Source organism: Thrips palmi, unplaced genomic scaffold (assembly GCF_012932325.1).
Source record: "Thrips palmi isolate BJ-2018 unplaced genomic scaffold, TpBJ-2018v1 HiC_scaffold_6, whole genome shotgun sequence".
NCBI classification, from domain to species: Eukaryota; Metazoa; Arthropoda; class Insecta; order Thysanoptera; family Thripidae; genus Thrips; species Thrips palmi.
In genome coordinates this window covers 2,406,005-2,430,727 of record NW_023144633.1, presented here as the reverse complement: position 1 = coordinate 2,430,727, position 24,723 = coordinate 2,406,005, and the positions used below count along the sequence as shown (strand labels likewise).

At 60.5% G+C, this 24,723-nt stretch overlaps 1 protein-coding gene across 1 annotated transcript; it reads right to left on the bottom strand.

Moving 5' to 3' along the window:
- Positions 1-504: 504 nt before the first annotated feature.
- On the bottom strand, positions 505-22,275 carry LOC117651971 (transcription factor SPT20 homolog). Its single transcript, XM_034396597.1, has 7 exons — positions 22,089-22,275; positions 17,510-17,584; positions 4,708-5,073; positions 2,398-2,769; positions 1,315-2,247; positions 715-1,146; positions 505-600 (listed from the first exon to the last, which is right to left on the bottom strand). Exons 1-7 carry the CDS (start codon positions 22,104-22,106, stop codon positions 505-507), a joined length of 2,292 nt encoding a protein of 763 aa, XP_034252488.1. The 5' UTR covers positions 22,107-22,275.
- Between the last annotated feature and the right edge of the window lie 2,448 nt (positions 22,276-24,723).

Below are 24,723 nucleotides of genomic sequence, written 5' to 3'. Positions count from 1 at the left end.
AATGCCTGACCGCCTCATAAAAAAGGACACTCTAGTGAAAGGTTCATGGCGTGCGGATGCTCAGACAGCGCACCTCCAAACAGCGACACTCCTTTGTACTTGTTTTATGACCTTGAGCCTTCCCCCTTCCACCCGCTAAACAGAATAATTAAATACACACATCGGCCACAGCACTCACTACTTCTTACAGGCAACTATCCAGGAAACCGTGTCCGCGCCAGTGTCAATAGAAACAAACAAAAATTTGTGATTTAAAAAAATAGAAATCTCGTGTTTTGAACCCTGGGCATTCCACGTGGTTCGGTGCCGGCCATTTCTTTTCCAAGTGGCTGGGCGTAACGACCCGACGCGGAATGGAGGTCTGGCGAGGACGCGGCTTGGTAACAGCCTGGCGGAATCGCGCGGGGCGGGTCGCTCCTCCAGCGAGCCGCGCAGCCGCACGTAAACAGTCAAACAGTCAGACAAAGGCTTCACAGCGGTCCATTCCGCCACTTGGTCACTGCACTAGTCGTCGCTGCTGGGGTGCACGGGCTTGCCGTCCTCCTTGATGGGCGTGGAAGGCACCAGCGGCGGCTTGAAGCCGCCGTACTCGATGCACAGCTTGCGGAGGTTTCCGCGGTGGCGGCCCTGGCCCTGGTGGGGGCCGCCGCGCCGCGAGGACCGCCCCTTCCAGTGTGCGGGGTACATGCTGTGGCTGGGCCGGAAGGAGAACACGTGCTCGGCGCAGTGCACCACCTTGTCGGGGTCGATGCCCGGCACTGCCTTGTGCGACGTGGCCGTCACCTCGTCCTCGGACACGGCGTGCGAGATCTTGTACTTGTGGTGCAGCTGCTGCGGGTGCTGCTGCTGCGACTGCTGCTGCGACTCGGAGAGCTGCAGGTCCTTGATGGGCAGCGCGATGTAGTGCTGGAAGGGCAGCAGGTGGTGCGCGCCGTGCGCGCCGTGCGGCGGCGGGTACTGCATGGCCATGAAGGGGTGCGAGTACGGCCGCTCCAGGTGCACCAGCCTCGTCACCTGCTCGGGGTTCGCTGGCGGCGGCGGTGGCGGCGGCGCGGTGTGCGCGGCGGGCACCTTCTCCACCTCCACGAGCTTGGTGGGCGCCTGGTTCTCCTCGACGCGCACCAGCCGCGTCACGTCCGCGGCCATCTGCTGCACCAGCGCCTCCAACTGCAGCTTGTTCTCCTCGGGGAGGGCCACGTCGGCGGCCTCGAGGTGCTGCTGCTCCTGCTGCAGCACGGCGTGGTGCTGCGGCGGCGGTGGCAGCAGCAGCGCGTCGTGCATCACGCCGGGCACGGCCTGCTGCAGGAAGTGCGCCTGCTGCAGCATCTGGAAGGGCAGCTGCAGCGTGAGCGGCTGCAGCAGCTGCACGTGCTGCGGCTGCGTGTCCGTCACGCTCTGCTGCAGGTCCAGGTCCTGGGGGTCCTCCTGGAGCTGCTCGTGGCCCGGTTGCACCTGCAGCTGCAGCTGTTGGTCCTGCTGAGCCTGCAGCTGTTGGTCCTGCTGAGCCTGCAGCTGCAGCTGGTGGTCCTGCTGAGCTTGCAGCTGCAGCTGGTGGTCTTGTTGCGCTTGCAGCTGAAGCTGCTGGTCCTGCTCGGCTTGCAGCTGTTGGTCCTGCTGCAGGCGCAGGTTGTGGCTCTGCAGCGGAATGCGCATGAGGTCGGGGGTTTGCTCCTGGATCTGCTGGATGTGCCGCTGGTCCTGGAGGTCCTGCTGCAGCTGCTGGTCCTCGAGGACCTGCTGCTGGTGGTGCAGCTTTCGCGCGCGGTGCTGCTGGTCGTTCAACTGTTGTTGATCTTGTTCTTGTTGATGATCTTGTTGACGTTGTTCATCCTGTTGTTGTTGTTGCTGTTGTTGTTGCTGCTGCTCCTCCAGGTCCTTGAGGTGTTGCTGGTGCCGGAGGATCTGCTGGTGCTGGCTGATGTAGTAGCCAGGCGCGTGCACGGCGGCGGGCTGCGGCACGTGGTCGTCGTCCGACACCTTGACGGCGTCCAGCGTGATCTCGGAGGGCACCTCCACGGACTTCTGCACCTCCACCTCGGTCCGGTAGTGCGCCTCGTACACGGCGCTGCTCTTGTGGCTGGTCATGCCCTTCTTGAGCTCGTGCTGCTGCTGCAGCTGCTGCTGCTGGAGATCCTCGTCGTCGCGGTGCTGCTCGTCGTCGGACGCGGACGCCGGCGGCGCGAGGTACTGGTGGCCGTCGTCGGTCACCTCGAAGGCGTTGGAGGCGGCGGCGACTTGCTGCGCGTCCTGGCCGTTGGTGACGACCGGCCGCGGGGTGATGACCACCGTGGGCGTGGACGCCGTGTCCGAGCCCCCGGCCGCGGTCGTGCCGAGCGAGGACGGCGCGGACGGCGCGGACGGCGACGACGCGGACGCGGCCTCGGGCGTGACGGTCACGGTCGAGCCGAACGAGTACGGCGGCGTCGGCGTGGTGGACGAGACGCGGAGGCCGTGCTCGCTCACGACGATGGGCTTGAGCGTGGTCGGCGACGGCGCGGCCGAGGTGGCGCCGGTGGCGCTGGTGGCGTCAGCCAGGCCGTTGCCACGCTCGTCCGCGTCCGAGATGACGTAGGCCGAGATGGAGTCGGCGCCCTTGAGCGCCTTGAGGTTCGGCAGCGTGGCCTGCTCGTCCCTGGCGGCGCCCTGGGGGCCCTGCGCCGCGGCGTTGGTGTCCGCCAGGAAGGACGTCACCTGCACGCCGCGCTGCCCGCTGATGTCGTTGGCCACGTCGGGCAGGTCGCTCAGGTCAGGCAGCAGCCCGGCGAACACCTTCCCGGGCGGCGTCGGCGTGGACGTCGGCGACGAGGGCCCCGACGGCCCGGACAGCCCGTCGACGGCGAGGGCGGGCGGCAGCAGCGTCGCCGACGGCGTGGGCAGCGGCGCGGCGGGGGCGAGCAGCGACGTGGCGGGCACGCCGAGCTCGCCGGGCTCCCCGGACGCCACCGCCTCGGACGCTGGCAGCGCCACTGGCACGGCCACCGGCACGGCCACCGGCACGGCCGCGGGGACCACGGCGACGGGCTGCAAATTAATCAACGTTCCAGTTTAAAATTCCGAGTTTCCATCTCCGGCCGAGTCGCTCCGCTCCGGGCCGCTCCCGGCCGGGCAGGCGGCCCGCCCCCACCCCCACCCCCTGGCCGCCACGGCCGCCACCTGCTCGTCGTCCCGGAGTCCCGGACACAGCCCGTCGCATTGAAGCGAGCCTAATCAGGACGGCGTCATTTAAAGGCTGATGGATAACAGGCGCGGCCTTGTGTGAGTGCGAGTGAGACCGCCAGCACCTTCGGCGCGGACGGGGCGCGCCTCCGAGGCCTCAGACGGCGGCGGCGCGGCGAGGCGCTTTCTCGGACGAGCCGATATGCGTTCCGTGACATCAGCATGCGGACAACCGCGACAGTGCGGCGCGCCGGCCGGGCCCAAGTCAAGAAGAACGCGGAATTATTTTTTTTTTGTTTCCTTGCGGCCGATGCGACTGACTGTGAGTGGAAGCGCGCGCTTTGTCGCTCTCTCGCGCCCCCGCGGGCCGCCCCTGGAGTGCGAGAGAGACGGCGCGAGGGAGCCGGCGGGGAAAGGCGGTCCGAGGCCTTAATTGCAACCTTTAACACAGAAGTCACCGCGGCTCGCTCGTTTAGCGGTGGGCGGGGCCGGGCGGGGCCGCTGCCACTCCACTGGCGCCAACTTGTGAGGACTCTCACACATTTGTCCGGCACGCACTTGCATCGCGTTGCATGGCGTGGGCACGGCGCCAGCGCGCTGTCTCTCTCGCACGCCGTCATGGCGCCCCCCGAGCGCGAGGGAGATAGACTCGAAGGTCCGCGCCACTCATTGATACGCCGGGCTCTCTCCCACAATGTCCATTACCATTCGCACTGCTTCCGTGCATTCATCAGCCGCTTTCACCCAATTCACGGCAACAACATCGCGGTGCATTTTACACACAACCGATACGACAGAGACAAAATTTCAGAGGGAATCACTCTACTACCCTGCAAAAAAGAAATCAACTGTAAGAAAGCATGAAATTCCTGGGAGTTGTGGCCCAGTTTCCTGCTGGGTGCATATGCCCATAATGGCTGTCCTCAGAGAAAACGTCTCTTCCGTTGTCCGGCCTGGGGCTGTGCCGGGAGGCGGGGGCACGGCGACGAAGGGAGACGCGCTGCCGTGCAGACCCTGGAGGGGATGTCCATTAAAGTCGCCTCGGTTCGACTTGGACTGATTTTAAGCCAATCTTTAACCTAAGCCGGGCACAAGGCCGGGCAGCTTTCCCTTCCTTCCCACGGAGGGTGCCGCGGCGCGTATGCATCACCCTGGGCTCCTTTTTCATAAACATACCTTTCGAGTATGGCAAATTATTGAGTCGTAAGCCTCCGCCGTCCGCGTGACGCAACAATGCGAGTCTGACGTCATCGGGTGGTTACCTGGTCTGCAAACTCTTTTCGTTTTTAGTCAAATACTGTGTCGCCCTGCTGTCAAAGTCGCGTGTCGCGCCTCACCTGTGAGAGTCTGTCTGTCTCGCTCTGCTGCAACAAAGCAATCGCATTTACTTTGGCCCGGAACCTCGCAGAAAAGTCCACACGAGTCCGAGGATACGTCACCCGTGTGAAGCTACCCATCGGCAGTCCACGCAAAATCCCGACTCAAAAAAAAATAAATGTGAATTAAGTCTGAAATTGGGAGCGATCTAGACTAGGTTTTGACTCAACCCACCTGAGCTTGTTGTTGCTGCTGCTGCTGTTGCTGCTGCTGCTGTTGTTGCTGCTGCTGTTGTTGCTGCTGTTGGTCCTGCTCCTGCTGCCGCAGCGCCGCCACCGCCTTGCCGCCCAGCGCGAACTGGGCCGTGGTGACGGCCGAGCCGTGGTTGGTGGTGTAGGACACGATGGGGTGGTAGCCCCAGCTGTCCGTGATGAAGCTCACCGTCTGCTGCAGCGACGTGGGCCCCATGGCGTTGTGCCCCATCGGCACGCTCACGAAGTAGCCGCCCAGGGTGTGGGGGCCCTCGCGGCTCTCGACGCGCCCTGAGTGGCCGCCCAGCCCGTCCAGCACCGAGTACTCGTACTTGTACTTGGACGAGTCCTGCAACAGCGTGCAACAGCGTCGTCAAGTTTCTCATCAAAACACAGAAGCATGGCGGTACACTGGGGGAAATAGTGTAGAAAGTCGATCCGAGTCGGTGTAACTCGATGGAGCTCGTCACGTGCTGCGCGCGCAGCGCCGCGAAGCTTGGCGGCTCTTAGCACCTCCGGACCGCCGCGCCGCCGGCCGCGCGGACGGGTCACGTGCCATCGCTTTCAAGCCGCTCAACCCCGTCAATAAAACGAACGGCCAGAGAGGGAGGGAGACAGAGATAGCCTGGCAAACAAATAAGGCGCGCAGGTGCCCGCAGCTGCCGGCACTGTCCGCCTCTGTCCGGCGGCGCCGCGGCGCGCCGTGCCCCGCTCGGCCTGCCCGGCGTTGTTGTCGCAGCGTGCCTCCCGGCTCGGCCACCTCCGCGCACAGCCTAATCTCTCCCTGTCCGGCACGTTTGGCCAGCACGGCCTCTCCGAGCAAGGGACGCACGCCTCGTAGGAAGAGATCGCATCCGCACGGCGGCCGCCCTCGTCACGGCAGTGCCAACTACTGAAAATGAAACCTGCGTCCTATCTCGGCAACAACGTGCGTCACGAGCGCTGTGCACTGAAAACTAGGGAAATTAAATTAAGAAGGTGAGTGACTGCGTGCAGGACACGCCCACACCTCGCCGTCGAAGAGATAAAGACACCAAAAGCTGGAACGGCGGCCCTCGCGCTGTCGCCGCGCCGAGGACCGAGCGAGGACCAGGGCGTGGCAGAGCGGGCAGAGGTCCGGCGGGGGTGTTGCCGATATGTATCTGTACGTAATAGGCTGTGTAGAGGACGGGAAAGCGATGGCGCCCGGCCGGGCTCAGCCAATCCAAACAACTTTCACTCCCCATGCATAAATATACGTAGGCGTTACTCTTTTTCGAGCCCGGCTTTTGACTTTGCAGAGTCACTTAACCTCTCCGGCCGGCCGGCCGACCGCGTTGTTTTGTTTGTGGATTTGGCCGCCGGACGTCCGCTGAGTCTGCAAACCCCTTCAGAACTGGACGCCGTTTCATTCGGCTTGACAGAAGTAGCCCAAGGAGAACAGGTAGTCAAAATCTGGCCACCACGACATCAAATGATGTTATTTTGCCGTCAACATGGACTAAATTTTGACTAAAATCGTTCATTTTGTCGTCATATTGACATCATTTGGACAGTTTGTTCTCCCTGGGGAGACTGTTTGCTTTTAAAAGCAGTTCTCAATACGCCTCCAACGTTAAAAATATAAAAATAAACAGAGAACTTTTTTTGCGGAAGTCTTTGCGAATTTCACGTTGCCGCGTGTGGTCTTGAAACAGCGCCGTCGGTGAAACCCTGGTGTTGGCGCCGCGCTGTGGGGGTTACGATGTTGCACCGTACTGGGTGGCCGGATTGCCTCGGGGCATAGCCTGAGGCACTGCCTGCCCCGAGGATGCCCGATTGCTGCCCTTTGACTGAGACAATGCCCTGCGTTTACACTGCGGTGCACAGCCATCAACGTTCCATCGCTCCGCATTTTATCGCATTCGGTAAACCGACACTGCCGACAAACTGGTGAAAAAAAAACTGCGTGCACTTATTTTTCCATTTTTTTTTGGTACACGTGCGCGGAGAGACGCAGTGACGAAAAGGAGAGGCGAAGAAGAGCAAGAAGAGCACGAGGGACGAGGGGAGGGGACCGGCGTCGTTTTCCCGCTTTTGCGAGAAAGCTACAGAGTGCGGCGTGGCGGCATCGCGGAATGCGACGCCACTCTGGCGGGAATCCGTAAGTTATACGCCCTGCACTTTACTTGCATTGGCCGGCATTGCTTGCCATTGCTTGGCAGGGCCTGGCAGTGCCGCGAGCCGAGGTCGTTTTTACTAATTGAGGCGTCGACGTGGAAGTGCTTTCTTGCGACCGAGGGTCGTTTTAGTTTTAAACGCAGGGGAATCAAGGACCAGACTGTACGCTGCGAAAAAGGGCCCAAATAAAGCAAAACTAATCATTAAATGTTCTGCTGCCGGCGCTCTTGCAGAAGACCAAGTCCATGTAGGTCACGGTGCGGATCTTAGGGCGGTATCTGATCGCCTTCATCACCATTTTGTGTGTTTGTTAAAAACGCCTCATCCAGTCATTTTAGATTTTAAAAAATCGACTCACCGAACACACTTGAAACAAAATGAAACAACTTTTTTGAAAGTGTACGGTGAATCTGTGAGCTGGCTGTGGTACCTGGCGACACGGCGTGACACGGCATGTCTGGTCTGCGCCCTGTCTCTGTCGCACGTGGCCGGCGCGACAAGGATGGCGTCGCCTTCAGCCTCCGAGGCGCGAGTGGCTCTGGGCGGCCGCGCTGGCTGGCCGCGCCGGGAACGAATCAGAATCACTATGTAAGCGCAGGGCCCTCGGGGCTCCCCCCTCCCCCTCACTCTCAGGAGTGCAGAACAAGCGCTGCTGCTCGCTCCGGAGGACAACAACACACGTGATTCTGTTCAACACACTGGCTACTGCCGGCTCGCTAGAGGCCGCGGTACAACCACGACACTGCCTGCTCTGCTACGCCATGCACTACAAAAAACAACACAAAAACTTGTTGACCGATAAAGCCAAAAGTCCAATTTTTCAAACTCAATTCCACGAGAAGCAAGTTTGCGTATCGAGTCTCTCTCGCTCCCCTGCGGAGGGCGCCCCGAGTGCGAGGGAGACAGACGCGGCGCTGCTGGAGTCGATGCCCGTAATGTATTCGCGAGACACGCAGCACGCGTCGCGCATACATTAAAGTCAAGGGACGGGTTAAATTAATTGTCAGCATTAATTAGCATTCAAATCGATTCAAACCACCGTCAGTCGTACATCGTGATTACAAAACGGAAGGCTGCCGATTCCTTGTCACTTACTGAAGACGGTTTTAATTTTCTCTTTTTCCGTTTTATTTTAAGAATTGTTTTTGAAACGTGCGTCTCCGCTAGTGGCCATCACGTGGCTTCTCTCGCGAACGTCAGGTTGCGTTTGTCGGCCATCCAGTCCGAGTGCGTGTGGCGGACGACAGGTGGCGCCACCGTCGTGTCACCGCCGCGTCGAAATGGAGGCGACATGACAGCCAGGCGAGATAATCAGCGCCTTCTACTCGCTGCCTTGCTTGCTGAGCATCTTCTGGAGAGCAGAGCCCAGATTTTGTGTTCAGCCAGTGAAGCCGCTTGAATTTCCGAATGGTTCCGAATGGCCTGGCCAGCCGGCCTTGCCCCGTCAGTAGTATGCACAGGCCCATGCCACTCGCGCCCGGTTTGGTTAGCGCACACGTTACCGGGGTTGCCTGCGACTAGCCTACGACGCTGCGATACCCAGAATGGCCCGGCATGGCTGACGGCGGGTGTGCGGTGAAAGGTTTCCTGCTTGGAGGCGAACCAGGCGGACTGATACACACAGACAGACCGACAGACGGAAAGGAAATCCATAGGCACAACGTATCGTTGCCAAAGGAGAGTCCGGAAGTGCGCGGCGGGCCGGACAGACGCGCCGCCGGCCAGCCCGAGCAGCCAGCCCGGCGGGACAGGACCAGCCGGACCAGCCGGCCGGCCGCCAGCGCTTACGCAACGCTGTCAAAACCACTTAACGAATTATTGCCGCGGAGGCATGCGCGCCTTGCCTGGCCTTGCCGCTCTCCTTGTTGTCGTCCGGCCCGGTCCGGCCGAGTTATGGCCAAAATACCGCGAGGACGAACTGGGGCTGGTCGGGGCGAGAGTGTGTGTGTGCCTTACGGCGCGTCTTGCGTAAGTCCCGTTCGACGCAGCGCGCGAATTTTCCGTCAGTCCCGCGCAAAAGAGCGGCCGGCACATGTTTGTTTGGGACTGTGTGTGCTAGTGCACGTGTGTGTGCGTGTCTTTGTGTCGAGGGGGGAAAGTGAAAGATGCGGGGACCTTCTCGCCTCATCTTGGAGGTAGGCCGCAAGCAGAATGGGTCTGCATGTCAATAGAAGCAGGGACGGGGCCCCCTCCCTCCCCGCGGGGCCCGCCGGGGGGCGTACCTTGGGGGCTTGTCACTACGCCGCTGCCTGTCACCGTGCCTGGCCGTGCCCGCCACTGCCTGGCTGTCGACTGGCTGTCGGCTGGCCCGGGGGCACATCAGAACAACGGGCTGAGCCGCCCGATAGAAAGCTCGCCTGTCCTGTACTACTGGTATTGTGCCCCCGATGCGACGCCGGCGTGCCGTCGGGCTGCCTTCGGGCTGCCTTCGGGCTGCCGGCCGCGAGGACACACCCCGGCCGATGGAGGCGACCATGGATATGACTCGAACCGAACGTGCGACTCCACCAATGGATTCCTCGTTCGGAGAGCAATCCATTGATGGGGTCACACGCTCGGTTCGAGGCTTATTAGCTTCCCTGGAGCTCAAAACACGTCTACATTTTTCGCCGCCACCGCCGTTCTGCTGACCCACTGTCCAACGTGGACGGAGCAAAGGGCTGGGAAAGCACTCCAAACCTTCGCGAAACCGTCATCTTCGCAGCGGCGCGAGCCGAGACGCCGCTCTGCTTGGCGTCCGTGTTTGGCGCGCGACTTGGCGCAGTGTAGGAACGCGGCGTACCAACTTACCAACATGGAAATGAGGCAGGCCGCGGCGGCCGCGGCGTCTGCCCGCAAAGCCAATGCCCATGTTGGGTTGGCAGCAACGGCAGCGCAGCCACGCGACCGCCTACCGCGACCAGCGTCGCCCGAATTCCGCGAAGCGAGAGAGAGAGGGAGGGGTAGCCCGCTGACAGCGGTGCGCTCGCTGCCGTTGGGTTGCCTATCCCCGATTTCGCAGGGGCTTTCTGCCGCTGGTCTCTAATTGTTCTTCTCTCTCTCTTCCTCGACTTATCCCCGCGGGACGCCGCGCGGCACGTAACTCCCGTTAAACCGTTGTGGTCCTGCGCCGGCACGCTAAGTGGGTTTACCGACACACACACGTAATACCTCATGGTGGCGACAAAAGCAACAACAACAGCCCGGTGGTCCTTGTTGTTGCTGTCTCGATGCTCCCGTCGTGGGCACGGCCGAGCTCTGCGTCAGGCGGAGGTAAAAGGGGAGAAAGCAAACTGTGCATTGGCTGCGAGCAATCGGCGACACATTGTGACGCAAACCCTGCGTCTATGCACGCGGACTACGTGACGACGCGTTTTGAGCTCCAGAGTCGCTAAATGGGACTCGAACCGAACGTGTGACCCCACCAATGGATTGCTCTCCGAACGAGGAATCCATTGGTGGGGTCACACGTTCGGCTCGAGTCCCACTTAGCGACCCTGGAGCTCAAAACGCGTCGAGATTTTTGTCCACCTCCACCGGTCTTCTGGCCCACTGTGCGACGCAGACGTACCGACGGGCGGGGCTGGCGGTTTGGCGGTGGCGACCCTCGACCCCGCCGCCGCCTGCAGCCTTCCCGCTTTCCGGCCTCCTCTTTCTTTCCTTTCGGCGTCTTTCTCTTCTGCGGCCACATCGAAACGAAACGCGAAAGAGACGTTAGAAAAAGCCGGGGGCTAATTGACGCCAAGAGGATGTGCTCTTCACCGCGTCTTTCTCCCAAAACGTTACCGCGAGCCGGGAAGTGTGTGTGTGTGTGTGTGTGTGTGTGTGTGTGTGTGTGTGTGTGTGTGTGTGTGTGTGTGTGTGTGTGTGTGTGTGGCTGAAAAGGATAAGGAAAGGGGGGGCAAGGACGTCGCCGAGGTGGCGCGGGCCTGCCGAACGAGCCGCCCGAACGGCCGGTGGTGTGCGTCCTTGCCTTGCGTACTCAAACAATCACACGGAGAGGGAAAGTCGAGTGGTGAGAAAGTTCAAATACTGTACATACACCCGATGGCTCGGGGTCCCCCGGTCCCCTGCTTGGCTCGGTTGCGTCGCCGATGCAAGCCGAGGAGAGGAGCGAGTCGCCACGTCGGTAGAGAGAGAGAGAGAGAGAGAGAGAGAGAGAGAGAGAGAGAGAGAGAGAGAGAGGGAGGGAGAGAGAGAGAGAGAGAGAGAGAGAGGGCGGAGGGAGGGAGCGAAATTTGCAAAAGCCGTGAGCTGTAGCGCGGCAAAGTTGATCGAAATGTAGCCAGGTGAGTAAAAACGCTGTTTTGTGCTGACTTTGGGCGGCGGGTGCGTCTGAGCCCAAAGGAAACCAAGGAAACCCAAAAGGCAGTCAAAGGCGGATGTGAATCGGAATGCGATCCGAAGCTCGTAAATCACACGCCAGACCATTTCGCCTTCTTGGGCGCGAGGTGGCGGCGGGGCGGGCAGGGCGGCGTGGGCGGGGCCCTGCGAGTCATTTCGATACCTCATAACCAGGCGAGCCATCTCGGGCCACCTCGCTCACGTGTCCTCTCCATTACAGTCACTCTCGCGCGCTACGGCGCGGCCCGCGCCACGGCCTGCGGCTCGGCCTGCACCAGCTCGCCTGGGATGGCACACCAGGAAATTAGTGCACTAAGCCCCGCCACAGGGGGGGCGCTGGCTGCGTCCGGGACGGCGTGCCCTCCCGGCCACCACCACCACGTCGATCACGACGAGTTCGAGGACCCCTGCCGCCCACACGGACGCCGCCACAGCGTTCCTGGAGGAAGAAAACCGATGGTAAAACCGAAAGACTGCCCCGTAATGCCTATAATCAGTGCCGATGGAGGCGAAGCAGGCCGTCGTCGTGTGGTCGCGCGTCCTCCCGGTCGTCGCCGTCGTCCCCGGCGTCCGCGACACGACGGCTCGGCCCTCCCGATCCATGTCAAACGGGCGAAAGTAAGTGCAGTAAGTGCCTGCCGGCGCCACCGGCCGCACGGGCCGGCGTGCCAAGAAGCAGGGGCAGCCAGCCTCAGAGTCGTCCCTGTCTCTCCCTGTCTCTCTCGCACTCATGGGGCGTCCCGGAGTTGGGCCCGCACAGAGTCGCGCTAGTGCTGGCACAGAGACATAGGGACCTTATTTTTTATTTCCACCTTGGATCCCAACCGCGGCTGACGCGGCTGACTTCCCACCCGCGGCCCGCGTGATGGTAATCGATATTACGGCAAGAAACAACCGGCGGCCCCACAATGCTGCTTTTCACTCACGTCTGCCGCTGCAATGGGCTAAGCACTGCAGCGTCATAGTGGAGTGCCTGCAGTCTGACTCGGCGATTTCTCATATCGGTCGCCGAGGGCTCCGTTATTAGTCACCTATCGCACGCCGTCTTCGGGCCGGGCCCACCGACGCGCTGCCCAGTTTTTCGTTCCGATACTCATCGCTGTGTTAACCTCACCTTTTCGGGGAATTCACATTCAAATTGCGCTGTCAATGCAGCCAAATCAAGTCAACTTGCATTAACTAATTTACGCGTCCGCTTACCAGAGTGGTAAGATTTTTCGACGACTTGGGAGCATATTTTTGGCAGTGTGCGAAGATCGTATTAGACGTGCTCTACGGCGGTGGCCATGAAAGCAGTGCAATGAGGAAGGGAGTGGCGCGGATCGAAGAAAGCGGACAGGGTGCGCCGGAGTGGACGGGGAGACGATCCGTCGCTCCGTCTCTGTCGCACTCACGGGCTGAGCCTCAGGGGTGCGAGAGAGACAGAAAGACGCTTCGGAACGGCTGGGCCGATCACCGTGGGCCGAGGACTGCATCGCAGCGGGACACAGTGGGCCAGAAGACCGGTGGAGGCGGTCAAAACTCTAGATGCGTCTTGAGCTCTGGAGTCGCTAAATGGGACTCGAACCGAACGTGTGACCCCACCAATGGATTGCTCTCCGAACGAGGAATCCATTGGTGGGGTCACACGTTCGGTTCGAGTCCCATTTGGTGACTCTGCAGCTCAAAACGCGTCTAGAGTTTTGGCCGCCTCCACCGGCCTTCTGGCCCACTGTGCGGGATGAGCCACACTGAAAAAAGTGGCTCAATGTATTTTACTGAACGCGTTCAGTAAGGCTCATTTCAATAGAATGTACTGCTCGCGCAGTGACTGCTACGAAACGAGGTTTGATATATTTTACTGAGCGGCTCAGTAAGCGCCGTTCAGTAAATGCTATTGCAGTCCAGTGGACGCTACAAAGCCGAGGGGGAAACGACTGAGAAATTTTGTGTACATCGGATAGGGATAACTCCGGATAACCCGCGGATTACCTCCGGATTACATCGAAAAATTTCCAGGATTACAATTGGATTGCGCCGGATTACCCCAGATTACCTTCGAATTTCCCCGGATTACCCCGGATTACCTCAGAATTTCCCCGGATTACTTCGAAATTTCTGGTTATCCGGATAGCGGATAACCAATTTGCTGTACATCGGATAACCGAAGTCGTTTCCCCCTCGTACAAAGCGCTGTTCCGTCGCGCTCCCCACCACTTGCCTCCTCACCCCCGATGGGGCCCTGGCTCCACCCGCACGCTTCCCCCACCCCTGCTTCTCTGGAGGCGCACTGGCCGGGGCCGCTCAGACGCAGATGTGCACGTGTACCGTCTCTGGAGGCAGGGTCCTCAACGCGCAGGCATGGCCGAGTGGTACGGCGGTTGCGCTGTGATCGGGTGGCCCGGGTTCAACTCTGGGTCGCTGCCATCACAGTGTGGCAAGTCATACGACTGAAGTGAGAGGCAGAGGGGTACGGCGGAGACGGTGCGATGAGCGGGGGGTGGGGGTTGCGATAGACGAGGCGTTGGGGGCAAAATACTTTTGCTGGGCAATGCAATCTACTGAACAGACCAGTACATTGTACTACACCGGAGCAGTGCGATCTACTGAACGCGCCAGTAGCGTCCACTGAACGGGTCGATGCGATTTACTGAACGGACCAGTAGGATGCACTGAGCGGCCTGTTCAGTAGAATCTATTGGCAGGTCTTCACGTCGAAAATTCACTGAGCCGTTCAGTAAAATTTATTATCATGACAGTAAATTCTATTGAAAATTTTTTTCAGTGCAGCACTGTAACCTTTGTCTGTCCTTCGGGGCCCTTCGGGGCCACTTCGGCCACCTCTTCGGGCCGCTCCACTGTGACGTTTCGACCCCTGGACGCCCCTGGCTCGTTCCGGTTCCGAGAGAAAGCCCTGCCTATCCGCAGACTGGCGCACCGCGTGAATTTTTCGCAGATTTGCATGTTTTCGGAACACGCGCTCGCCAAGTCGGCGCCGGCTTTGGCGCCGCACCGCCCCGGGCGGCCATTTCGGCGGACGCCGTCCGATTCTGCAGACACGCCGCGAGAACTATGCGGAGCGGAGCGGAGCGCCACGCTCGCACGGAAACGGAGAGGACTCCCACGGCCGCAGAGACCGCCCCGCCGACCACGCGGCCCGCGCGGCCCGCGCGCACGGCGTGAGCATGATTAGGACGAATGAACCGAGGCGCGAACGAACGAGGCGGCCATGAATGAATGAATGAATGAATGAATGAATGAATGTACGAATGAATGAATGAATGAATGAATGAATGAATGAATGAATGAATGAATGAATGAATGAATGAATGAATGAATGAATGAATGAATGAATGAATGAATGAATGAATGAATGAATGAATGAATGAATGAATGAATGACGAAAACAACCTGTTCCGGCGTTAAAAAGGAAAGACTCCAAAACTTCTTTTTGTCGGTGCATCGCCTAGACGCGGCGAGGCGAAGTGAGGATTTCCTGTCATTTGGAAGAGTGGCGCCGAGAGGAGTCCTTCTTCCCTGCCTACTGAGCCGGCCCGCCGCGGCCGCAGCCGGAGACAAAAGACGGCGAGTCTTGGCGCCTTTTGGGTCTGCTGCCCGAAGCACGCGGGGGACTCCCTGGACCAGAACGCGCGCTGATTGGCTGCGGAACCGGGTGGTGGCGGCTCGGTAGAGCGCCAGCCAGCAGGGAGAGGAGACATCTTCATCAGTCTGTCTCTCCCGAATGGTGCGGGGGGCAACTTCGCTTCAAAACTGAACTGTACCATGCACGACGGTCGCAGCGCTCACTGCTCTGAGACGCGAAGTGAACTCTTTCTTCTGGCGCGATCCTCTGCCGCCACGCCGCTACCGGTGTCTCGGCGCCGTGGTCTTCGACGAGACGTCCCTCGTAAACCCCGTCCACTCCGTCCACTCCGACGCCTTGGGCCTCTCCTTCCGGTTCAGAGGACTAGTTTATTTTTGCGACGGCGCCCGGATTTTCACCGCCACCGAGCAGGCCGTCAAGCAGGCCCTGGTGCCGTCGGCCCGCACTCATTTGTTTGCTGCATGTTGAGATAGGCCCCGCCGCCGTGGCCCGCCGTGGCCCGCCACCGCGCCGCCGGCAGTACCGGCTCTCACGTAACCGCGGCCCCCGCGGCCCCCGCGGCCCCGCCCCCCGCCAAGGCCGGACCCTGCATGGAGGTCGTTGGTCCTCAGGGCTCCCTTCCCTTCCAATGACCGTCCTGGCAGCCCTTTCACTTTCCAAACAACACCTGTACCGGTGCGGTGCCGCGCCTCGCCGCTGCAGGGGGCCGGCCGGCGATACGAGTCCGTCAAGTCGGCCTCGGCGGCCACGGCGAAGGCAGCGCAGCGCGTCAACGCCAGGTCACCGCCGTCCCCGCTCGGCCGGCCCGGCCGCACGTCATCGACCTGCCGCCTTTCCAGCACCACGCGCTCATTAGCCCCCTCATTAATCACCGAGGCACTTTTTGCATTACTTTGGCTCGATTTGATTTTTAATCTCCTTGATTTTTTGGCGCGAACGTTGTCGTTTAGACAGTGCTCCTTCATTTCCCCACGGCGGTGCCCTGACGGTGCGCTGGCGGTGACCCGCGGGGAAAGCACGCGTCCCCCGCACGCGTTGACGTACGCCCCGACACGCCCGCGCCGCCGCGGCCCCGCGGAGGAGGCAGGGAGATAACCGAACACGACGCGCGGGACGGGGCCGACGCGTCCCGCCCCTTCGCGGTTCAACTCGAGATTGACTTTGTCACTTTTTCGATAGGTTCATTTCGGCGCCGGGAAACACACGAGAAAATTGGGGCTCGAAAAACGGGTTCCTGGCGGCATGGCGCTGCAGCCGGTAGCGGCGGCGCGGCGCCTGGGAGGCATGGCCCCGCGGCCCGTCCGCACAGTGGGCCAGAGGACCGGTGGGGCGGCCCAACTTCTGGACGCGTTTTGAGCTCCAGAGTCGCTAAATAGGACTCGAACCGCACGTGTGACCCCACCAATGGATTGGTCTCCGAACGAGGAATCCATTGGTGGGGTCACACGTTCGGTTCGAGCCCCATTTAGCGACTCTGGAGCTCGAAACGCGTCTAGAGTTCGGGCCGCCTCCACCGGTCTTCTGGCCCACTGTGCCACGCCGCCGCCAGCGAGTCCCCCAGCCAGTGGCCCCGCCGAAGCTCGGACCGCAGGGACTTTTCCCGCCGCGAGGAAACGCATTGGGCTGCCCGCGCTGCCCGCCATCAACAAGGCCCCGGTTATTAAAACGGCACCCGCTTGGGCCGCTTTGCCTGATGAATAGCTTTGTTCTGTCGGACTGATTCGGGCCAAATTTACGGGAGGGAAACCAGAGCCGGCCCCTTGGGATAGGTCAGCAGTCGGCCGGGCCAGGCTGCAGAGCGAGTCAGTCCGTGGAGTCGCTCTGTCCCTCTCGCACGCCTGCGGCGCGCCGCACGAGTGCGAGAGAGACAGAGCGCTGCCAGCAAACAGGGAGTAGATTTATTCGGCGGAACGAAGCCATCGGCGCCATCCGCCGAGAGAGAGAGACAGCAACACGACGGGGCCGGGCGGGGAGCGAGACGGAGCGAGACGGGAACAGTGGAGGCACAGCGCGGCAAAAACCGAGCGGCACGCGTCCAGGCGTCGCGCCTGATTGGTGGACGGCCAAGCCCGGCCAAGCCCGGCAAAGCGGTGCGGTTTAGCGCTCGATCCCAGCCAGAGATAGAGGGAGAGAAAAAGCAACTGTCTGCCTTTCTGTGGGCGGGGCGCCCGGTTAGCAGGCAAGCCCGCTACACTGCCGTGTTCGGCGGGGCGGCCCACCCCGCTGGCTGCAGGCGCTCCACTGCTGTGCAACCAGCCTGTCTGCCTGTCCGCCCGTCCGCTCGTCCCAGCCATCCAGGTGGTGGCCGCTTTGCGAAACGCTGCTCCAGATTGTGGCGGATGACCGCTGTGAATGCGACACGCCAACGTCCAGCAAAGGGCATGACTTCAATTATTTCGAAAAGTAATTCCATTACCACAACCGCCGGCTTACTTTAAGCAGAGCTCGTGACGGTAAACGTTACTTCACTCGGCGCCTCCGAGAAGGAGAAGAAGAAGGAGGAGATGAGTGTCCAGCCCGAAGCGGCCAAAACTCTAGACGCATTTTGAGCTCCAGAGTCGCTAAGCAGGACTTGAACCGAACGTGTGACCCCACCAACGGATTGCTATCCGAACGAGGAATCCATTGGTGGGGTCACACATTCGGTTCGGGTCCTGTTTAGCGACTCAGGAGCTCAAAATGCGTTAGAGTTTTGGCCGCCTCCACCGGTCTTCTGGCCCACTGTGCGGTCCTTTCTTACCTTATCGCGCTCCGGGGCGAACCCTGGCGGCGGCTTGGCGAGGCAGCTGGCCGTCGCCACCAGCAGGACGAGGAGCTGCAAGCAGAGAGGACACTGTAAGTTCACTTCGATAGGATCGACACGGTTCGATTCGAGCCTCCGCCCCGCAGCTCTCTCGCGCGATGCCGCTGTAAAACTCGAGAGTTTACTTCCGTTTTACTGTTCGATTTAGCTCTTCATTTGCGCCACGCCCACCACTCAAGAGGTCGTCATTTTCAGCACGTCTATTTCACATAGGAAAGGTGGCATCGTTGTCCGAGATAGTCGAAGGCAGCGCAAAATTTGGCGACGTGTTTTTGCAGTGTGTGCGAGGGAAGAGAAGGGCATCCCGGTGTTCCCGGCGAGCGTTCCGCGCCAACGCACGGCGGCACGGCGCTCCCTGCGGCCTGTCCTCGTGTCGCTGCCGCGCCGCCTCCCTTGCCTCCCTTTCCCGAGATCCCCGCGCTCGATTTGCGATCCCTAAACAAAGGGATCGGACCGCAGCCCACACTGCCAACACCGCCAGCGCCGCCAGCACCGCCAGCTCGGTCCGCGCCGTGGTCGATAGATCGTGAAAATCGGCGTGCGGAAACTTTCCTGGCGGGTCTTCGCGGCGTGGCGCGCCGTCCTCCCGCACAGTGGGCCAGACGACCGGTGGAGGCGGCCGAAACTCTAGGCGCGTTTTGAGCTCCAGAGTCGCTAACTGGGACTCGAACCGAACGTGTGACCCCACCAATGGATTGCTCGTTCGGAGAGCAATCCATTGGTGGGGTCACACGTTCGGTTCGAGTCTCATTCAGCGACTCTGGAGCTCAAAACGCGTCTGGAGTTTGGGCCGCCTCCACCGGTCGTCTGGCCCACTGTGCCCCGCACGCCGCGCCCTGTCTCTCTCGCGCCCAGCCGGGACGCCCCGTGAGTGCGACGGAGACGGCGCGAGCGACTCTTTCTCGGCGCCGTGCTGCAGCTGCCGGACGACACGTCGGACCCCCTTTTGTGGCCGCGCAGTCACCGTTCGCAAAAATCGACTTTCCTGGTGGAACGAAATTTCGAAAAGAGACTATCATCTTTTTGCGAATGGCGGGTAAATTGTCATCTTTATACTCTGAAAACATTCCCGCCGTTTATAGAGGGGAATTGTCCATTGTCGTGCGTCGGCCGTAAAACGCTCCCCCCGTGACGTTTCAGCGCGCTACGCACCTGCGAGGGGCAGAGAGCAGAGAGAGAGAGAGAGAGAGAGAGAGAGAGAGAGAGAGAGAGAGAGAGAGAGAGAGAGAGAGCGCTGCTGGGAGATGCGCGCAGAGCAACGCAGCGAGTAGGCGAAAAAACAGAACTAGACTTCCTTCAGCGGAAAGAAAAAAAGTTGGTCCGACTAATTCGATAGCTTATTTTGCCACGACAAGGAAATTACTCGCAGAAAAAACAGAGGGGATCATTGACTGCCTCAAAGACAAGACTGGTATTTTTTCTGAAGTCAGGCGGGTGACCTTTTTTGCATGACTAAATGGGTAGGCCTGAGAGCAGCATGTAGTCAGAGTAGCTAGTAAAAGTATAAGACACTACTGATTTTTAAACGTTTGAAGGCACGCACCAGGAGAACAAAATTGTATGAAAAATTTGGTCAGGGTTAGAAACTGTGGTTTATTGTACAAAATGGTAGAAAGGACTCAGAGCGCTCGCATGGCCGTGTGTGGCCAGTGCAAATGTTCCCAAGAGGCATTCTCCTTGGCGTACACGCTGCATAAACCGTCACAACAGCAACAACTAATAATAATTGAGATAGCTGATTGATTCGCTCTGCGGGGCACGCCGAGGCAGGCCAGGGCACGCTTGGGCTTTCTGGCCGGGTACTGCCCGCCGTGCTAGCGGTGCCAGTGTGCCGGCCGAGCCGCGCCGTCGTGGCCACTCTGTCTCTCTCGCTCTGACGGGCTGCCCCACGAGAGCGAGAGAGACGGAGCGACTCGGCATCGGCCCGCTGCCGTCGCCAACGGGACGGGTTTCTCTGCAAGAGAAAACTAATTCTGCTCGACGCCAAGAATTCAAACCCCTCAAAGAGCCGCGCGCGTCGCACGCCGCGCTTTTCCAGGGAAACATATGACAGCTCAATTTACTACAAGAGCAGCCTGGGCTGCCCCCCGGCTGCCCCTCCTGGCTGCCCCTCCTGGCTGCCCCTCCTGGCTCCCCCGCGCGGCGGTGGGCTCGTCTCGACGTCCCGCGGCGCCTCCCCCTCTCTCTCACCCACACACGTGTGTGCACACACACACACACACACACCGCACAGACCTGTGGTTCGCTGCCAAAGGAAGCACCAGCGCGATTAAAATTTGACTACATTGATGATTCGAGGAACGCACGCGGCTCGCGCCCCACAGCCGGTTCGCTACAGTGCATCAGTGCGCTTCAGGGCCCCGGTGCGCGCTGCGCGTTGCGTTTACGAGCGACTCCCTTTACGAGTTCATTTGTTTGCCGAGCAGCGCAGCGCCGGCGGCTCTACGGCGTGTACACTGACAGCCCGCCCCAGGACGGGGATTTCTGGAACGTGATCAAAGTACAACTTGTTTATGGTAAACAATCGTGAAATAAATCTGTTTGCGCAAAGCATCGATGTGACAAAATGCAGCCGCATGAGAGTCAAAGCCTTCTGGTATCAGAGCGCGGCCCATTCATAACCTCTCGCCGCCGCTTTTGCCGCGAGCTGGAAGGCGGTGCGGCGGTCTCGGAACGCAACGTGCCTCCCAGTCGCTTACACAGATAAATCAACAGGTGCCCGGCACTGCCCGGCACTGCCCCGCACTACCGCAGTCAGCGTTTCACCCTTTTACGACGTGTCGCCTCCCCGCGTACAGTGTTGTGCCGTTCTTGCCCGTCTAGACGGTCTAGTCGGGCGAGGCGGCTGGCGGGCGGGGCCTAGCTGCGTTCCATCCCGACCGCCGGTGCCTCCCGCCCCGTCGCGGCCTCTGCGTTCCATCCCGCCGGTATATATCCCGCCCCGTCGTCGCGATAGTCCGTAAATTATCCCGCCGTTGCTCGCGGATTCGCGCGACTGTACTGTACTTTTTTCGCGGTGTGGTTGATGCACCTCGCCGGCGGTAGCGCCATTAGATGCGCATGACAGCGACATACGAGCGGCGGCGCGGCGGCGCGTCAGCCGGCTGCGTTCGTGAACGCGCCCCGATTGCCCCTCCGTGGTCGTTCCGGGTCAATTGGGCTGGGCGGCGCATCGCGCGAACGCACCCCGATTCGGCGCCGCGTTGCGCAACCGCTACACTGCAACAACGCAACGCACTGCAACCCTGTGCGGCTCCCGCTATCGGTTATTTCGCCCCTCGGCGCATAACTTGAACGAATTGTGCAACTCGTTGTCATTGTAATTGTAATCCGATGCACTGCAATGCGGACCGGTCGGTCGACCGCAGAGGCTGTGCCCATTGGCTGGGGCGGGAATGCACGAGGAAACGGTGCAGCACTGCACTCATAACCGTTGTGTGTGTGTGTGTGTGTGTGTGTGTGTGTGTGTGTGTGTGTGTGTGTGTGTGTGTGTTGCGGTGGGTGGAAAAAGATAGTACGGAATCAGCAGGGCGAGACAGACTGTTGTTAGTTCACAGGAAGAGTTCCTCTTTTTTGTGTGAAGTGAGGAAACAATATTATATCGCCTAGGCTATTTAATTTGCTGGTCTTCCTCTTTTTATGTAAGCAGAAGCTAGCGCTCACACTTGGGTCTGTGACTATGCGTTAGTCGTGGAATGAACTTTTTTATCCCTCTTTAAAAAGAAAAAATTTAAAACAATTATTTTTTGTAGAGTTTGGCCCAAAATTGTGTACTGGTCTACTGGTATTACGCGCACACAATTCTCAACAGGTTGGTGGTGATTTTGGAATCCCCCTCACCGTTGTAAAAATTAAGGAAAAACATTCACCAGGCGCAAAAGCGGCGCGCACGTTCAAAAGAAAGTAGCTCAACGCGCGGGAGGCCCCGATTTCAATAAACACGCCCAACCGTGAAAAGAAAAGTGTTTTCCTTTTTTTTGTTTTTTGGTGGGATTGGAGCGGCGGGCGATGCCTCGCCTCCCGCGCGTGCTACAGTGTCGAGGGGTACAGAGATGCTGCCTCCCCGCCGACGGCAAGCCGACGGCCAGCCGACCGCCAGCCGGCGCCCGGTCGCTCCCACGCCACAATGAATGGCGCGCGTTATGATGGGAAGCACGCGTGGATCGTGTTTATTCCCTCGGGAAGAGGATCCCCGGCACAGCCGCCGGCTCAGCCCAAAGGCCCCAAGACGCTCTGTCTCTCTCGCACCCAAACGACGCGCCCCACGAGTGCGAGAGAGACAGCGACGACGGAATCGGTGAGTCTACCGGCGTGCGTGTGATGCAGGCCTGCGTCAGCACGCACCACATTTTCCTTTTTTTAAAATTTGAAGCGTGGCCCGCCAAGAAACCACTGCCCAAAGTTTTCTAAAATTTCTCATTTTTTTATTTTTTAAATTTAAGTGGCAATGCAGTCCGGATGCACGGCTGTCCGTCCGCTGAGTCGGTCCTCTGAAAGCACTGACACGAACACTCACCTTGCTCGAACCCAACATGTTCACTTCGCTGTTATTCACTTGGCACTCACACACTGACACTGGGCACTTGCATTTCACACGGGCACACGCACACACACTCACACACACTTGGTGACACACACACGCGCGTGCGCGAGACGGGACGACGCCGGCGTCGCGGCGCTTCCAGGACACGTCCGGGCGTCGAGGGGATGGCAGGTTGACTGGCTGTGCTGCTGCGGCGTCGCCGCCTTGCCCGCCTCGCCGCGGCCGGCTGCAGCGTCCCTCCCACCGCGGTCCACACCCCGCCCCTCCCTCTCACTCCCTCCCTGCCCCTCTCTCTCCCTCCCCCGCTCGACCGGCCGCCGGTCCAGCGCAAGTGCACCGCGCCTCCAGAAACGCTGGCCGCCACAAAGAAAGGCCCGTCGCTGGACGCTTTGAGGTAATCGCCCGGGCCGTCTGTCGCTCTGTCTCCCTCGCACCCTTCCGGAAAGGCGCTCGGGTGCGAGAGAGACGGAGCGACGAGAGGTCGGCCGGCTTTCGTCGGGAGGACCCGACGGGCTAAGCAGGGCTTTCAATGCCCACTCCGGGTCGGAAGCCTGCGTGTCGGAGAAGTTCTCTGTCTGGCAACGCCGGAGGGTCGAGGACGCTGCGGTGAAGTGCGCGTGTACTGACTAAGCACGCTGAACTACTGTGTGCACAGTCCATCTTGTAGATAAGGTCAAGGTGGGCCCCACGGAGGGCTCCAAAAAGGATCCGGGGAAGCTCCCACGACAACACGGCCAGCGGCCAGGCAGCCAGGCTGCGAGGGGCTCCATAAGCCCTCTCAAAGAAGTAGGCCCCGGCGAAGCTACCTGCAGCCAGCAAACTCCATGTATAATGCAAAGAGGCTAACACGGGCTTTGTTTGGGAACAAGTGGGAACTGCTTCTTTTTTTGTTGCAGGGTGTGTCCGCGTGTGTCTGTGTGAGTCTGTGTGTGTTGCGGACGGGCAGCAGGGCAGGGGTCATGCCCCGAAGCCTTACACGTCGCTGTGTGTGTTGGTGTGTGTGTGAGCTGCCTGTAGGGGCACACCAGCCGGCCGGCGTGCAATGCGTGCAGCCGGCAGGAGTGAAAGGCAAAAGGTGCGTAAAAATAATCCTCTAGCACTAACTCCGATTGGAGTGAGTGTGCGTGTGCGTTTGGCTGCCTGTGTGTGTCTGTGCGAGTGTGTGAGTGTGTGTGTGTGCGGTGCATTCGTCCCTGTCGATCATGCAACAAGGCGTGATTGATTACTGTTTGTCCACGACCCCCCGAGGGGCTCAGAGGGGCGCAGAGAGGCCCAGAGGAGCCTGGAGGGGCCTGGAGCATCCGCTCCTGGAAAGAGATCGCCCGCTAGGTTATTAGCTGCCGCCTTGTCCGCGGGCTGCGGACCGAGTCGCGCTCTGTCTGTCTCGAGGCCCGCGAGTGCTAGAGAGACCGTGTTCGGAAAGCAGCTGAGGTGCCGTGCTCGCCACACCGGGCCACGCGACGCCCGGGGACGGTATTATGTGCGTCTTGTCCAGGACCACGTCGCAGACACCACGTCGCGGACACCGCGTCGCGGACACCACGTCGCGGACACCGCCTCGTGGACGCCACGTCGCAGACACCACGTCGCCGCGCGCCGCCGCCCTGCCGGATGGAAAGTCCACTGGCCAGTCCGTGCAACCTGTCCAAATTAGAACGACTACTGATAGGTCTCAACAAGCTGAGCCGCGCTGTCCTAGGCCTGGGCGGGCCTTGGCGGGCCTCAGCGTCTCGGCCAGGGTGTGCCAGTGTAGGACGACCTGGCGGGGCGAGCCCGGACGGCGAGGACGGCCCGCCCAGTGTCACTCGGCCCACCGCGTCCCATCGCCCTGTCTCTCTCACTCCAGTGAGGCACGCCGAGGGAGTGCGAGAGAGACAGGGCGACGACCGCGCCCCGCCCCTCCTCGCTTCCCTGGAGGGCCTGCCCGGCCGGGAAGGATTCGCCGCTGACAATTACGATCAACGCCGAGTCACTGGTTCCCTGGTTCGACCCACACCGGCCCCCGTTTTTCTCCTTTCCTCGGTGCATCGCGATGACATAACGCTTGATTAGAAATCAGTGCAAGATGCTGACCAGTCTTTTTTCCTGCCGAATCGCCCCGAATCGGGTTAATGCGTCTCGACGTGCCGCCCCGCGCCCCGCCCTTACGCAACCCAGTGTGGGCTGCCTGCCTGGCTGGCCGGCTGCCCTGACAGTACGCGGAACGCAGGACCAATCCGAGGACCTAACCTCACCTCAGGCTGGTTGGCTGGCCGGCTGCGAGGAACCGGACCAGAACAACAACAGGAACCCGCCGGATAGGCCGGGCCGGGACGGGCGGGCCCGGACCAGCTCCACGCACTGCACGTCGATCTCTTTGGCCGAGAGACGCCGAGGCGGTGTCGCCGCCGGCGCCGCGATTCTAGAGAACAGGAAGGCCGATGCCATGGACCGACGCCGAAACCGACCAATCTCTACTCGCCAATTGTTGACACACTGCTGGAAATTCGCGGGGCGCGTCATTACCTGGAGAAAGTGAGCCTCGTCCTCGTCCCGATCCTCGATATCGCTCCGGACATCGCGCGAGGAGTACCCGTCGGCCCGCACCACGGCGACGAACCGCCGAAAG